A 17492-nucleotide genomic window follows, 5' to 3' on the forward strand; every position below is an offset into this window, starting at 1 on the left:
ACGCATCACCCAAAGTCACATCATTTTCTGTCACCTTGTATTTGTCCCTTTTTACACCCTTCCCTCAATCCCTCCCCCTTCCCCTGGTAACCACTTCACTTGTATCTATGTCCATGAGTATGGTTTATATCCCCCCTACGTGTGAGATCATACAGTTCCTAGCCTTTTCTCATTTACTTATTTTACGCAGTAGAACATTCTCAGGGTCCATCCATGTTGTAAATGTCACTATGTCATCATTTCTTATGGCTGAGTAGTATTCCATAGTGTATATGTACCACAATCTTCTTTATCCAGTCATCTATTGATGGGCTTCTTGGTTGTTTCCATGTCCTGGCCACTGTGAACAATGCTGCAATGAACATGGGGTTACATGTGTCTTCACGTATCAATGTTTCTGAGTTTGGGGGATATATACCCAGTAGAGGGATTGCTGGGTCATAAGGTAGTTCTATTCTTAATTTTTTGAGGAACCACCATACTTTCTTCCATAATGGTTGTACTACTTTACATTCTCACCAACAGTGGATGAGGGTTCCTTTTTCTCCACAGCCTCTCCAGCATTTGCTATTACCTGTCTTGTTAATAATAGCTAATCTAACAGGTGTGAGGTGGTATCTCATTGCCGTTTTGATTTGCATTTCTCTAATAGCTAATGAAGATGAGCATCTCTTCATATATCTGTTGGCCATTTTCATGTCTTCTTCAGAGAGGTGTCTGCTTAGGTTCTCTCCCCATTTTTCAATTGGACTGTTTGCTTGTTTGTTGCTGAGCTTTGTGAGTTCTATATATTTTGGATATTAACCCCTTATCGGAGCCGTTGTTTGAAAATACCATCTCCCATTTAGTTGGCTGCCTATTTGTTTTGTTGTCAGTTTCTTTTGCTGTGCAGAGGCTTTTTAGTTTGATATTGTCTCACTCATTTATTTTTGCCTTTAATTCCCTTGCCTTTGGGGTCAAATTCACAAAATATTCTCTAAGACCAAGGTCCATAAGTTTAGTACCTATGTTTTATTCTGTATAATTTATTTTTTCAGATCTTATATTGAGGTCTTTGATCCATTTTAATACATTTTTGTACACGGGGATAAACTAGTCTGTGTTTGAATAGGCTCTCCATTCCCTATTCCCTCTTCTTCTTCTGCTATATACATTATTCTTATATTGCTCTTTCTCATGGAGTCAGACAATTCTCATAGAGTTCTCTGTTGTTTTTTTTAATTTGTGAGTCTCTCTCCTCTTCCTTCTGTGGTATCTCTAGTTGCCTGTCTTTGATATCATTGATTCTCTCCTCTATCAGACGTGTTCTATTAGCTAAACTTGCTACCTTAGTCTTCAATCCATGTACTGAATTCTTTATCTCTGTTTTTAAAGTTTCAATCTCCTTGGTGAGGTATTTGTTTTGTTAATTTGCTTTCTGAGCTCATTAAGTTGCCTATTGGTATCTTCTCGCATCTCGTTGAGCATTTTCAGAACTTCAATTTTGAATTCTCTATCGTTTAACGCTGAGGTTTCCATGTGATTGAGGTTGTTCTCTGGAGGTTTTTCATTTTCCTTCTGAACTATGTCTTTGTCTTGTGTAGCCAACATATTCGATTCCTTCTTCCTTGATGGCATTTGAGAGTGGTATCATTAAGAACCTTAACAAAAAAGCAACCAAGAAAATGAAAAATTAAAGTAAAAAATACAACAAAAATATAAAAATTTTAAAAATTATAAGAGAGTAAAAACCACAGAAAAAGTATTAAAGGCAAACAAAAAAATCAAAAACGGAATACCACAAAAAGAATAAAAAATATAAAATTTAAAGATGAAATTCAAAAGAGAAAAAAAGTAGGAAAAAAGAAGAATAAAGGAAAAAAAGGAAAAATAAATTCCAGTTTTGAGAGATTCCTTCCAGTTGGTGTTGCTACATTACAACTTTTAGCTCTGTGAAGTTCCTGGGCTATCCACTGCTGAGATGTTGCTGTCGTAATGATGTAGGTAGGGCCACAGTCACGTTGGTGGGTGGCGCGCGTTGTGAGAGCTTTACAGCTCTAGCCTTACTGCTTAGGCTTTACGGCTTCAGCTTTCCAGCTTTACAGATATAACAATGGTGATCTCAGGCTTCCAGGTGCTCCTTCCCATGTCTCAAAAGATCTGGGGAGAAGACATGGAGCACCTCTGTTCTTCAGGGGAGAGTGGCTCTAGAGATGCTAGCTGTGGGGTCTGTCTCTGCCACTCTCTGCACTGTGAGGTGAGGGAAGTGGGATCTGGGAAGCTGGGGGGGGGCGCACTTTAGCTTTCTCTGTCTCTACCAAATATGGGCTGCAGGCAGACCGTGGGAACACTGGCCATGACCCTGTGCTCTGGCCACTTTGGTTTATCTCCCCCTCTGCCTTCTATCTCACTGCTCCTCCTGGAAGAAGAAGATCCAGTCACTCCCAGTTTCCCTCTCCATACCCCTTAGACAAAATCCAGAGAACCTGAGCATCCCTCCTCCCTGTAGTCCAGCAGAAAGAAACCCAGTCACTCCAGGTTTGTCTCCTCTCCTCTCCAAAGCCCACCACAAGTGCATTTTATCTTCTTCCCCCCTTTTCATCCCATCCTACCTTTAGTCCATTCAGTGTGAATCTCTCAGGTGCACCTGTGAGCCCAGCTAGGGTTCCTTCACTGCATTATAGTTGTTCACTTTGTCGAAATTCCTTTTTAAAAATCTATTTAATTATTTTTGTTTATTTATTCATTCATTTTAGAGGGGGGAGGGAGAGAGAGAGAGAGAGAGAGAGAGAGAGAGAGAGAGAGAGAGAAAGGGGGGAGGAGCAGGAAGCATCAACTCCCATATGTGACTTGACCAGGCAAGCCCAGGATTTTGAACTGGCAACCTCAGTGTTCCAGGTCAATGCTTGATCCACTGTGCCACCACAGGTCAGGCCTATTTGTTAAAATTTCAAGGGGAGAGATCAGGAGTATCGCTCACACCTCCATTACTCTCAATGTGGAAAATCTTGGTTACTGTTCACTGCCTCTAGGAATGTCATGGCAGTCTCTGAGCTACTATAAATGTCCAAATCCAGATAAGGAGAAAACATAATCCAGATAATTTCTATGTTTTCTCTTCTTTTCACTTATGATGCTTTCTCTATTGCTATCTATAAGCAAAAAGAGGGACCAGATCTTTGTTGAGCAGCAAGTGTCTGTGCAGTACTCTAGTAGGCCCAGGAATGGAGCCTGCAGGACAGAAAATTCCTCCCAAACAACTAATTATAATTTGGTTGTCCATGAAGACTATTTACAGGCACAGCATGTGGATGCATCTTTTTTTTTCTGAAGTGAGAAGTGGGGAGGCAGAGAGACAGACTCTCATATGTGCGCAACTGAGTTCCTACCTGGCAAGCCCACTTGGGGGTGATGCTTTGCCCAACTGGGGCCCTTGCTCCGTTCCATCTGGAGCCAGTCTAGTGCCTGAGGTGGAGGCCATGGAGCCATCCTCAGCACCCGGGCCAACTTGCTCCAATGGAGCCCTGGCTGTGGGAGGGGAAGAGAGAGGAAGAAGAGGGGGAAGGGTGGAGAAGCAGATGGGCGCTTCTCCTGTGTGCCTTGGCTGGGAACCAAACCCAGGACTTGCACACACTGGGCGGAAGCTCTACCACTAAGCCAGCCAGGCAGGGGTGGATGCATCTTTAAAGCTGTCTTGAAAAATGAGAGCTGGGGGTAACTGTGAGAAAACTGCTAAATGAGAATGAAGAAAAGGAGCTAGAAAAGGAGATGAACTCAGCTCTTTTGTTTCCACATTAAACTAGTCTGGATTATACTATATAACTCTTGTTTATAGACTGTCTCCCAGCCCCCTCTCACTATAATACAATGTCCATAAGGACAGTAAATTTTGTCCATTCTGGTCATTGATAGGCTGTATCCCCAATGTCTATCAGGTAGGAAACAGTCAATAAATATTTGTTGAATGAGTAAACAAATAAATAAATGATTGGATAAATTGCCAATTCTGGTCCAGACACAGAAAGGTTAACCTGAGCTCTCCTATTATGATCAGAGCTGAATGTTACAAGTACTTATCAAACAATGTCACCCAAAAGTAAAGGCTGAGCCTTCTCCCTTACCTATGAAGTTAGAGAACTTTACAATTTTTTTCCTTTTTATTTTATTTTATTTTCATTTTTCTGAAGCTGGAAACAGGGAGAGACAGTCTGACAGACTCCCGCATGCGCCCGACCGGGATCCACCCGGCACGCCCACCAGGGGCGACGCTCTGCCCACCAGGGGGCGATGCTCTGCCCATCCTGGGCGTCGCCATGTTGCGACCAGAGCCACTCTAGCGCCTGAGGCAGAGGCCACAGAGCCATCCCCGGCGCCCGGGCCATCTTTGCTCCAATGGAGCCTTGGCTGCGGGAGGGGAAGAGAGAGACAGAGAGGAAAGCGCGGCGGAGGGGTGGAGAAGCAAATGGGCACTTCTCCTGTGTGCCCTGGCCGGGAATCGAACCCGGGTCCTCTGCACGCTAGGCCGACGCTCTACCGCTGAGCCAACAGGCCAGGGCCCCTTTTTATTTTGAAATAATTATAGATTTACAGGAAGTTACAATAAATAAGTTCTGTTTCTGTCTGTAGAAAAGTTCATTAAAATTAAATCCTAACACAGGAATTTAACCTTATCAGTTTCTTCATGGAAATAAATGCACAAATATCTTTAACCACATGTTGCCACACTCACATAGGGATCTACTTTCTTAATAAATGGCTATTAAGATAAACAAAAAAATTGTAAATGATCACCACAGTCACAGGAGAATGGTAGGTAACTCATGTTCATTATTTCACTTAGTGCCACTCTAAGAACCTAACATATATTACCTATTTTCATCTTCACGACCCTGTGAAGTGAGTCCCATTATTTACATTTTACAGAACAGGAAACTGAGCACTAGGGAACGGAAGTGGCTTACCAAGACCACAAACCTAGTACGTAAATGGTAGAGCCAGAACATGAATGGGGGTCCAATAGTACTCTTAATCAGCAAGTCCTATGGTTCTTTCCCAACCACGCATCCATCCTGCAACAATGTGCTGTTTCCTTTTCAGAACAACCTCACTGCAATACCTAAACCACTGAGGCAATTTTTGAGATTGAGGATCTGAGCTTGGGATAGGAATATGCTATACTTACATTTCCCTCCCCTTTATCTAGTTTAGTTGTAGGCTTTGGCCAGTGAACTATTCAATTACCATATTTCCCCATGTACAAGACACATCTTTTTTCTAAAAGTTTGGGGTCTAAAAACTGGGTGCATCTTATTCAGTGGTTGTAGATTTTTTTACTTGCATTTCCTGCTTTTTTGCAATTGTTGAGGAGTTGTATGAATTTTATGATGAATAAAACTTAAGTTCAATAACTGTATGTAATACTTTTTTTTTTCAAATATCAGGCCCAAAGTTAAAATGTGTCTTATACATGGGATCATCTTATACATGGGAAAATACGGTATACAAAGCAACATCTTATTTTTCACATAATTTTTGCCTATACACATCTAGGACGTTTTCACATCAGAAAAGAATTCTGTAAATAGCTATACAATACAGGTATTCAATCATTTCACTGTTATTTTAGTATATGGCACTAACACTATTTTGATTAACATGAGTTAATCACTGCTTATGAGTAATCACTGTCTCCAATTCTTCCATCAGAAGCCATGATCTGCTGCTCCACAGGGACATTTTTCCTTTATCCTGACAAGCAAAACATTGTCAAGATTTTGCTGTCTGCTTAGAGGAGAAAGTGAGAAATCAGCAAGAAGAGGAAACCGGCAAGGCCGCAGATGCCTGGTACCACTGCCCTAACAGTCCCACCTAATCCTTGCCAGTTTGGTCAAGGCTGTCTGTCTGTTCTCTGCTACGTCCTCCTCTTAATATTCACCAGCCTAGAGTCAGATGAGAAACAGATGAGCTAAGAACTTGGGCTCAATTCAAGGAATGCTTTAGAGGAGGAAGCCACAGATTCGAAGTGCAAGAAGTGCAGTTCTGGAGGCAGACAGACTGGGTTCAAATCTGGGATGGTCACTTACTCTCCATGAGGCTTGGGCCAGTTACTGAACTTCTGGGCCATCTGTTCCCAACCGGAAAGGCAGTGTTTCAGCCCCGAGGTTCTGCACACCTCTCCAATTCCATCTCTACCACCCCGGGCTCTAACACACAGGCCTTTTGGTCCTTTGGCTATCTCCTCTCCATGCTATCTACACAGGGTACTTCGGCTCACTCAACACCCACTCTGTCCCCTCTTAACCTAACTTCCTAGACTGCAGAGGCTGACTAGATAAAAACTATCGTTTTTACTTAAAAAAAAATTGTCCCAATATCTTTGCTGCTAGAAGCTGAGATGGAACTTAGGTTCCTAAACAGAGACTCCTACAGAAGACTGCCTCGGAGCTGAGTCACACGGTGAAAGAGGCAGGGAATCAAGCACTCATGACGCCGGTACAGGTCATGCATCACGAGGAGCTGAAGCCAGAAGCAATGGCAGCAGTTGCCCCATGCTGTAGCTTTCTGATTGTGGCAGAAGCATACTCCCTTGGTAGTCCAGTTCTGCTGGGAGGTTTTGGAAGTTATTCTTGTAAGCTTAGAATAGCCTGAATCTTCAGTCCTTCCAAAAACTTGGTACACTACCCACACCTCTATTTGCTTAAGCTCACCAGAGTAGAGTCTGCTGTCCACAACAAAGAACCCTGACCAGCACATGTCCTTTGTCTAGGCTCTTAACACTGCATGAGACACTCTTCTCCTCACCTCCCAGCACCATCCTTTCTCTGCCTGGTTAACTCCTAGTCATCCCTCACTTCTCTGTGGAAGCTTTCCCTCACTTTCCAGCCTTAGGTTAGATTTCTCAGTTATATGCTACCAAAGGACTCCCTTGCCTTTAGGGCAGTTATCATTTTTCCATTATATCTGCAGAGGTGGGATCACCTGATTCGCATTCGTGGCCCTTTTACTTGACTGCAAGTTCCCTGAGAGTAGGCACCATGTTTGTAGTCCTTAGGGTGGCTGACCCATACAAGCCACTTAGTAAGCATTTCACAATAGATGAGTAGAGGAGGTAATGTTGCAAGCCCTCTTTCTACCTTCCAAGACTGTTGGGAGGACTAAAAGGACACATACAAGGTAAGGGGCCAGTACAGCACTGGGTCAATAGTGATGCTTGTTGGGATAGGCAATTGGGGCATGACACTACCTGCTCACCTGAGGCCAAGGGCAATGCTGTCGGGCCTGCGTAGGGGCTGAAGTGGTGCTGTTGTAAAGGAACCTTTCATATCCACAGCCTAGTACCATGATGGTGAGCCTTTTTATAAAAACCGCCCGCTTTTGCAGTGCTGGTCAACCTGGTCCCTCCCACCCACTAGTGGGCGTTCCAGCTTTCATGGTGAGCCAATCATGGCACAGTTTGGTTGCTCCGCTACCACCCACCATGAAAGCTGGAAAGCCCACTAGTGAGCAGGAGGGACCAGGTTGACCAGCACTGCAAAAGTGGACGGTTTTTATATAAAGGTTCGCCATCACGGGCCTAGTAGATTTTAACTAACATCAGTAGTTTAACTGACCTGCTGCATCGGTGCTAGAATTCAAATGTGGCCCAGCCTACCATTTTGATCCTCCCTGCACCCCGCCATACCTAAAGCCATTGATTTTGCAAGGCCTTTACGCAGCACCCCAATCAGTCCTCATATGTACTGAATCAATATCTTTTTCCCAAAAACCTCCTTCAATTTCTATACCAGGTACCCTGTTTTTCATCCACGAGTCACCTGTCTTTCCATAATCCAGTATCTTTTTGCTATTCTCATCTTATAACAGAAAACATTTTGTCTTTCCTGAAGTGCCTCCCAGAAAAGAAACCAAGCAATTAACACCCTTTCATTGTTAACAAGTGTGAGTACACGGAAAGCCCCTGAGGAATGCAATAACATTACAGCTAAAAAAGATTTAGGTTGAAAAAAGTACATTTCCATATCAACTGAAATTACGTGTTTCAAAAATAAGGACTAGAAAAATATGAAGAAGAATTACAAGTAGGTGAAGAAAGTAAGAAGAAGGCTTGATGCTATGAAAAAGAGGGTCTCCCTGTGCTAACAGTGACCACCTTGCTGTCTGTCAGTCCTAGGTCCACTCGGCAGAGAAGACACTGCGGACACAGCGACCTTGGACCTCCTAGGACCCAGCAGAGCTCCAATGAGGGCTGGAAACCGAATGAGGAATGCTCCTGGGAAAACGGGATGTCCCATCAAGAACAAGGGGCATGCATTCCTACAAAATTTATCAAACCAGTTCTTCCTGTTACACACAAAGGGCAACACAGATACACTCTCTACCTCCGTCTTCCTCCTTCTCCCTCCCCTGCTCCCCCTCCTACTCCACTCAGGAAGAAAACTGAATTGTCCAGCAACGCCAAGAGGTGAACACACATAAACACGCTGTGCTGACATTTACCACTGCAAACAATGGAAGATTTTCTGAGCCCTAATCTCTACCCCAAAACCAAGTAATTCAACAATTCTTGTTTATGAGGGTATAAACAAGAAACCCCCCATTGCAGGCAGCCTGGGGAACTCCAGAACTGAACAGAGCTGAGGTCTCTACCTCCTTCCAGGGCCTCAGGTGCCTCTCAACCATGCAAGGAGCAGTTTCCCACACACATCGGCCTCTCACTCACCCAAAGGAGCAGAGACGGGAACAGAGACAGCAGCTCTGGTTTCAGACTGGTAGGAATGACAAACCACTAAGGAAACACTGACAACCCAAAACAAAGCAAAACCAACAAAGAAGGGGGGTGCAGCATGTGAAGAAGCACTTCACAGAAAGGAACTACAAATGACTCATGAACTTAAGATGGCCCAATTCACTAACAAAGAGAACTGCTAATTAAACTACCGAGATATCATTTTTCACCTATCAGACCGGCAAAGATCCGTAAGATTTTTAGCACACTGTGTTTATATGACTATGGGAAAATAATCATTTTCATACTTCGTTGGCAAATGTGTAAATTGATAGTCTCCAATTTGAAAATCTCTATCAAACATTAAAAATGTGTAGACATTTCACTCAATTATTCCATCTCTGGGAACTAATGCTATATATATGCAAATGATGTTGTGACTGCAAGTCCTAGGTGTTGATTAGAGAGGCTGGTTAAATTACTGATGAAAACTAAACACAATGAAAGACTATGCATTTGAAAAAAACAAAAAGATGGGGAAGTGCTTTATGTACTGCTATAGAACGTTTTATTAAAGTTTATTTTAAGTAAAAGAATAGTACATAACAGCTGTACAGAATGCTACCATACATATAATACCTATATTCACATGTATATGAATAAAATATTCCTAGAACGACACAAAAGAAATCAGTCCTATCAGTTGCCTCTGGGATAGGGACAGGGATGACTGCATCCTTTTGTATGTTCTGAATTTCTGAAATAGATTTTTTTATTTTAATTGCTCTGAAGAAAAGGAGTATTTGAAAACTCACAACCCATGATCCAAAAAATAATGGTGTGGTGTTTATTGTGAAGTCTGAAAGAAGCAAGCAAAGCCTTAGCAGGCTTTTGCTGTGGCCATGTGAGGAGGGAGAGCATCCCGGTGGGTTTTTAGCTCCGGGCCCTCCTGAGGACACCCTCACAAGTGTCTGCCATGGCTCATCAGCCTGAGGGGTTGACCACAATATGGCAAGTAGAGGACAGAGCAGGAACTAAGCGTGCAAGTGTTAGGCTGAAGTAGGCACAGGCACTCCACAGGGGATGTCAGAGCTCTCAGAAAAGGGGAGAAGGGAAAGTCTAAAATAAGGATGGAGAACGATGTCTGGGCCGGAGGCTCTACAGAAAAAAAAGAAAGGAAGGAAGAAGAAGAAAAAAGAAAGGGAAAAGGGGGGAGGGGAGGGGAGGGGAGAAAAAAACACACAGGCCAAATGATGCCTTGAGAAAGAATTCCTAGACCCTTGAGGAAGCCCCTGTGGACCCAACCTGCCTCATGGGTCATTTCCTTGGGCTGAGTATTAGACAAGAGAACCAGAATGGCTAAGAGAGTATCTAGGATGCCCATCTTGTTTACCTGCTTCTTTCTTCTCTAAACTCAAGAGCACAAAGTCTTAGTACTCAGCTCTAAGCCACCTCACTCACGCCTACCCCAGTCGTTCAGCCACAATCTCTACTCTCACCTTCCCAGCATACTGGTCCAGCCTACCCGTGAAAGAATTCTCTTACACAGCATGAAACAGTTCTCTTGGTGCAGTGCCAGACTCCCAGAATGACTACTTCTGCCCGTTCCCTTAAAACTCTCAGGATGAACAATTTACTTGTGGCACCTGTCAATTCTCTCTGGATTTATATTTATCCCACTCCAACAGAGCCTTAGGGTATTCATTCCCTCCCCATCTTTTACGCACACACTTTGCTATTTAGAACCATTCCAAAAAGATCCAAGGAACAGAGAGAATGTACTTCTGGCCACAAGTACCTACAGTTAAGTATGGAACAGGGTGAGAGCCACGACAAGAAATGGAGATTGAGCAAGAATGGGGGGGGAGGCACAACCAAGCCAAATAAATGTTTTGAAAGTTATAGACTTTTGGATTAATATGGTGCCTGGCTACCAATGTCTGATAATCTGTCCCCTATCTGTTCATTAGAAAATTTCCACCAAAACCATAGCCAAAACCCGCAAGAGAATGGCAGGGTGGTAACGTTTTTTAAACACTCTTTCTCAATATATTGTCTTTGAAGTAAGAATAGTGAGAATTGAGAATTTACCCCAAGAGATGGTTAAGTTTGTCCCTTCAAAGAGAAGAAAACCTACAGCATGTTTAGGGTTTAAAAAGTGAGCGTGTTTTGGTTTAAAATAAAAGATAATTTTTGTAATGAGATCTGGCTCAAAGGGTATTTCACTTGCCAAACCTGTCTCCCTAAAGTCATGAGAAAATATCCCACATATATTAGATATTTATCAGAATAGTCATGTTTGCTTAGATATGCGTAAAGCATTTCTGGAATGATCCAGAATAAAAGGACAGCACCAAATGTCTCTGGGATGGGAAGCCAATGAAGACCGGGTGCCCCTCCCTCTGGGCTGCGCTTCTCAGATAAATATGAGGAATGAATGGATTTTTAAGAATAAAAAATAGAAAGCTCACATGTACAAGAAATGCTAGAAAATCCTCGTACTTTGTACTATCAATTGGAATAATGCACAGATGAACTGAGACAAAAGAGAAAATGGAGAAGGCAAAGCAAAGTGAAGAGTAAGGTTCCCAAACAGGACACAGAGCACATGGGACGTGAGCAGCAGCTCTGCGTGGCCAGAGGACAGAGGAAGAGAAGCAGCAGGCTGTGGGGACTGAAGAGAACAGCAGGGGACAAGCACCAGGCCCCGGGAGCCATGTTCAGGAATATGGATGATGCATCGAGAGCAGCAGACGGAGTGTGACAGGTTTCAATCAAGGCAGCTGGAGGAACTGATCTGCGTTTTGCAGCTTATTTTTGTCTTCAGTGATGATAATGATTTAAAGAAACAGGAGTGGAAGCAAGAAGAGTTAGAGGCTGATGTAACAGATTTGCTGACAGAAGATGGTCTGAACTGAGGAAAAATGGACAGATAAGAGAGGTATTTAGAAAGTGAAATGACCAAGATTTAGTAACTGAGCAGAAGGGGCAAAGGAGAAGTCAGTGACAGTGACCAGCATTCTGGCCTGTGCCAATGAGTGGGTGGAGCCAGGACGGAAGGGTGAAAGGTAGCTTTCTGGGAAAGATGTTTAAAGTGACAGTGGGACATCTAAGTGAAGATGTCCAGCAGATAGAGATACATGGTCATCGGCCCCCACATAGTGAAGGAGTAACACAGTCAGAACTGGATCTAGGACTTCAAGAACAGGAGGCAAACCAGGAGAGGATGGCATCACGGACACCAAACGATGAGTCCATGTCAAAAGCTGCCAAGGGGTCAATGAGATGAAGACTTAACATTGGGCAGTTTCTAGTAACCATGGCAAAAAACAGAGGCAGCGGAGTATAGTAGGATCAAAAGGGGCAATTCTAAATCCTATGTCAGCAAAATTAGAAATGCCTACACAGTCTAGATAGTTAGAAAAACTTGTGAAAAATAAACCATAAAATGACTTATAAACACATGAAAATAGATGAAGTGGGAAAGGAGACTTACCATTTCCTTTTCTTTCTTTCTCTCTCTCTCTCTCTCTCTCCTGTATTTTTCTGAAGTGAGAAGCAGGGAGGCAGTCAGACAGACTCCCGCATGCGCCCTACCGGGATCCACCCGGCATGCCCACCAGGGGGCGATGCTCCGCCCATCTGGGGCGTTGCTCTGTTGCAACCAGGGCCATTCTAGCGCCTGAGGCAGAGGCCATGGAGCCATCCTCAGCGCCCGGGCCAACTTTGCTCCAGTGGAGCCTCAGCTGCGGGAGGGGAAGAGAGAGACAGAGAGGAAGGAGAGGGGGAGGGGTGGCGAAGCAGATGGGCGCTCCTCCTGTGTGCCCTGGCCGGGAATCAAACCCGGGACTTCGACACACAGGGCCAATGCTCTACCACTGAGCCAACCGGCCAAGGCCAAGACTTATCATTTCTTTAAGGCACTGTCAGCCATCCACCACCTGAACAATAACAAAAAACTGAGTTCCTAAAGCAGTAACCAAAAAGACTTATTCATTCCAAAGTGTGGGTGCTGATTTTGGCATAAATACCTCTAAAATGCCAAGCCTGACATGAGCTGCAACAGAGCTAGCCCAGGGTCCCTAAAAGCCTCCCCCAGGATCTGAAGGCCACCCCCTCACAGTCAGGCTGGAAGGGCTTAAATACAAGGCCACAGAGACAGTGAGAAGAGAGCGAGGCTGCCATCAGCAGTTGGTATGGCAACATGAGGAGAATTAGTTACCCTGGCCTAGCCTAGCACCATGCCGAATCCATATCAATCCCCTTCCACCAGGAACTTTCACTTCAGATCCCCTCACCTACATGACTAATTCGGGTTAGCATTTTGCTTTCTGGGACATGGAGTCCAGCCAAACCCAGATGACAGGCATAAGAAGGAAACTAAGAACTAAAGAAAGAAAAACACATCAGCCATGAAAAACACATACTGTCCCAAAAAGGCCGCTTGCTCTCGTCTTAAACAGAAGGCAATGCTCCAAATGACAGGTGAGGGGAACCTCCACTGATGCCAAACATTAAGGGAGTCAGAGTGTTGCAGATTATTACAATGGACTGTGAGATCCATTCCAAGTCATTCATATTACAGAAGAGAGAACTTGCCCCGAGGTCACACAGAGTTTGGCTGGACCGGGGCGAGCACCTGCCTGGGTTTTTCTGCGCTATACCGTAAATCCTTCTAATAGCCGATCGCTGCCAAATACTTATGTCCAGCCTGGCTCTCCTCAAAGCTCCGGACTCATATATCCTACCACCTCTGACACCTCCTCTTGGCTATCTCAAAAGCTCAAATTCCAACATCCAACACTGAACTCAGGATCCTTCCCCAGCACTCCCAACACCAGTTTTTCATATAAGGCTTCTTAGCTTAACAGATGACATCACTGTCCAGCCAGTTCCGGAGCCAGAGACTAAGGAGTCATGTCCAGTGTTTGCACTCCGGCCCTACCGCTTCCTAGCTGTAACCTGGGCAAACTAAATAAGGTCTTTTAAATCGCAGGTTTCAGCCTTTGGAAAAAAATAGGATAATAACAATATTACCTCATAAAATAGTTGTGAGCAGTTAAAGAGATGATGTATATAAATGGTAAGATGATGTATATAAATGGTAAGATGATGTATATAAAATGGTAAGCACATAGAAAATGTCTGTGTGTGCAGTTTCCTCTATCTTCCTGCCTGCTTCCTGTAATCCCACTCCTTCACCGGGTAAACACCCAGGAATCCTTGTTCCAGCTCAAATGTCACTCCTAATGGAAGCCTTCCTTGACTGGCCCCTGCCTGCCAAGCCTAGGTCATAACCACCTCCCCTGCCATTTTTCACCCTCAAAGCACAGTGTAATTTCCATTCACATGACACTGTGTTGGTTTGATTGATGGCCATCTCCTCCAATAGCCTATAAGCTCCATGAGGTCAGGGAACAGGAGTGCTATACCTCAGTTTTGTATTCTCAACACAGTACCTGGCATGTAATTGGTGTTTAGTACACAGTAGTTGAGTGAAATACCCAAGAAACGTCTTTATCTGTGGCAAACTGGACCTAGAGGTTGAAAGAGAAGTGACAGGACAGCCATCCCAGTGAAAGCCCGTGACCACCCCATCCAGGGGGCCAGGTACAAAGGGCCTGCTGAGCCCCGTCCAACCACTGCAAAGTCCATGGTTTACTGCCTGTTTGACTGTGATTCAAACTGTTCGCAGTTTGGTCTCCATGGCGCTAAGAATACACGCTGCATAAACATGCACAGCCACACCCCAGGAATTACTTAGATGGACCCCAGTCCCTCTGATACCTTTCCTAATGTGACCATCGCTCCACCATGGGTATGACTCTTGTGTTTAAAGACACGTATTTTTGTACCACAGGGCCTCTTAACGCAGTGAACTACGACATCCAGGGCTTATCTGAGAAAACAGCTGTCCTAACTCAGGGATAAGACTGATCTCTATGACACTTAGGAGAGAATGGCTTCTCGCTCTCCAATGTGGCACCAATATGAAATTTTCAGGAATATTTTTTACTAGATCCAGTGTTTGTTTATGCAACAAGTTTAGAACCTAGCCTCCTTGTATCATGGGACTCTAATGTATAGCAAAGTATTTGAAAGGCTGGTTTTCACATTTGGCAGGCCTGGGTTCAAATTCTGGTTCCGCCACTTGGGAGTTATGAATAAAATCTTAGACCCATAGGTCCTGGCTAGGTAGCTCAGCTGGTTAGAGCATCGTCCCAATACGTCAAGGTTGCGGGTTCAATCCCTGGTCAGGGCATATACAAGAAGCAAACAATAAATGCATAAGTAAGTGGAACAACAAAATTGATATTTGTTTCTCTGTCTCTCTCCCCCTCACCCCTCTCCTTCTCCCTAAAATCAATTAAAAAAAGAAAAACTTAGACCTATTATTTAACCTCTCTCAGTCAGTTAACTCATCTATACTATAGATATAACAACACCTAAATATTAAAGTTGTAAGAAGCATTAAACAAAAGTACCCAGCACCTGGCTAAAGCACTGTCTTTAAGAACCTTTGCACAGAGCGCTGCCGCCTTAGAAGATACAGCTTTGTGCCACACCTCACGGCGCCCATTCCCAGTGGGCATCGGTGAACATCGCAGTCTTCGTCAGCCTTCTTCTGTTCCGCCCCAGACCCCAGCCCACTTCCTGATGGGAGTATCTGACATCACCCTTCTATTTTCAGTAGAACTGCCTGTGCAAAAATGATCCTCTTCCCAATGTGAACAGTTGAAATGCTATACAAACCACCCTATTTCCTCTTGTCTTTAGGGTCAGTGAACCCAGTTTCCACAACTTCTCTCATGCAGACACAGACGCACACATGCGCCCTTTTTTGAGACTATGACTTCCTTGGCACAGGACTCAGAGACACTACACAAGAAAACAGTGGCAGACGCAGGGGACAAAAAAGAACTCTTTATCCAAAGGAAACCACTGAAGAAAGGGAATTTGCAATGTTCTAAGCGATGGCGTAGCCAGGAAAAACTGAAATATCACTGGTGCTACTGTCGTGATAGTTGTATCAATTACATATGGGAAAGAGTAGTTGCTTCCACTTGTACAATAACTATTGACTGAACGGCACTGAACTAGGCACTGAGGGATAATACAGAAGAACTACCTCCGCCTTCCAAAAGCTTGCAATGTAACTGGAGGCACAAACAAACGGGCACCAGCCAAGCATCCCTGGATGACTGATAATGACGGATAAATAAGGCAGAGGTGTGATGGGCATTTCTGGGAAAACTAAAGCTCTCCTGAAGAAGGCAGCTTAAGTAGATAAGGGTGGGAGGGCATTTTAGACATACCGAACACCAAAAGCCAGCTTGCATTAGCTAGAGACACTGAGAAACATATGATATATAGTAGAAAACATTTAGGAAAGTATACAAGCAACAGAACAAGAAGTACAGTATTTGCATGAGGGAGCAGTTTAATATATTCCTTGCCAAAAAAAAAAAATGGAGGGCCCATCAAAGGGCCATGTCCCCAAAGTCGCCACCAGCATAACCCCACAATATCACTTACCCGGGTAAGGGAAGCCTGATGCCAAAGGGGCTTGGCTCCTTGGTTCCCCGGTGAGGGTCCCTCGGGCTGAACAAGGGGCTGTCTAGCTTCGTAAGGAGCTGAAACACGAGGGACAGTCAGCATGATGCACAAAGATTCCACCCACCAATTATGACTTCACATTCCAACTGACACAGCGTCTGCTCTTAAGGGCAGAGTTAGCAAAGGAAATCGTTTGTGTGCATACGACCACCTAGGACAAACAAACCTTGGTGCTCCTGAGTACAATTCAACTGAACAGTCTAAAGATAGCCAACCAATTTATGATATGGCAGAAAAATATTTACATCAGGTTAGAATTAGGAATAAATTGTAACAGTGAAACAGTAAAAACCTAAATTGGGATAGAAAACATGGAGAGTAGTTAGAAAGTGCCATTTTATAAGTGTTCACATTCTTAACAGAAGGGAAATCCTATATATACGCCCCTGTTTAAATCTTCCATTCCTGACCCATCCCCCAAAGAAGCAAGAAAACAAATACACATTTTGAACACTAAGACTAAACGTTATCTCTCTCTCTTTTTTTGGAACATAAATGGCACTGTCTTCTTTTCCTTTTTGGCAGGAATGTAAAACCAAATAGAAAAAAAAATACAAAAAGGAATAAACATGTTTTATAGTTATTATTTGTCATTTGATAACCAAAGTAAAAATACATTGTTACCTATACAAAAAGGTGTTAAGCCACAAAACGAATGCATTTTTTCATTACTTTTATTTCCAGGATACTTAATGATCTTGCCAATAGAGCAGAAAACCAGTTAAACATAACCAGCTGGGATTCAGCTGCAACCAAAGGAGAGATGATCACCCAAGACAAAACCATTTCTGATCTGTGTGGGTTTCCAGCTCAAGCTTTGGAAGAATGCAGAAAAGTAAAATGCTCTCTTTCTGTAGCTTCCTTAGAAATCAAATTAGGTAGAGAGAACAAATCAGCCCTTTAGTGCGTCACTTTTAGCATTGTGTGATCTTTTTAAAACCAAGAGGGTATAACAACAGCATGGCAAGAATAACAACTCCTGCGCTCACATCTGCTTACTGTATTTCATCCAAGAAACTGGAACACAAAATTATAATATATTAAAACACATTAAAATGTCAAAATCATTGCCGGGCAAAGCATTTTATGTCTTTTAGACTCTGCTAAGAATGATTAAAAATATAAAAACTGCAAAAGATACATATTCAGAAAGCACATAGTCTAAATCTTA

The 17492-nt window shown here is 43.5% G+C and overlaps 1 protein-coding gene and 1 non-coding gene across 3 annotated transcripts in view; both read right to left on the reverse strand.

Moving 5' to 3' along the window:
• Window positions 1-17492, reverse strand: part of REPS2 (RALBP1 associated Eps domain containing 2) — a 221587-nt gene that overhangs the window by 122560 nt on the left and 81535 nt on the right. For both annotated transcript variants that reach the window (XM_066249297.1, XM_066249296.1), the window contains exon 5: window positions 16241-16338. In XM_066249297.1, the coding sequence (XP_066105394.1) occupies window positions 16241-16338 (98 nt within the window). The remainder of the gene's footprint in view (window positions 1-16240; window positions 16339-17492) is intronic.
• Window positions 12527-12602, reverse strand: TRNAT-UGU (transfer RNA threonine (anticodon UGU)). Its single transcript has one exon. It is a non-coding gene; the product is annotated as a tRNA-Thr (tRNA).

The sequence above is a fragment of the Saccopteryx bilineata genome, chromosome X, assembly GCF_036850765.1.
Source record: "Saccopteryx bilineata isolate mSacBil1 chromosome X, mSacBil1_pri_phased_curated, whole genome shotgun sequence".
Lineage (NCBI taxonomy): Eukaryota > Metazoa > Chordata > Mammalia > Chiroptera > Emballonuridae > Saccopteryx > Saccopteryx bilineata.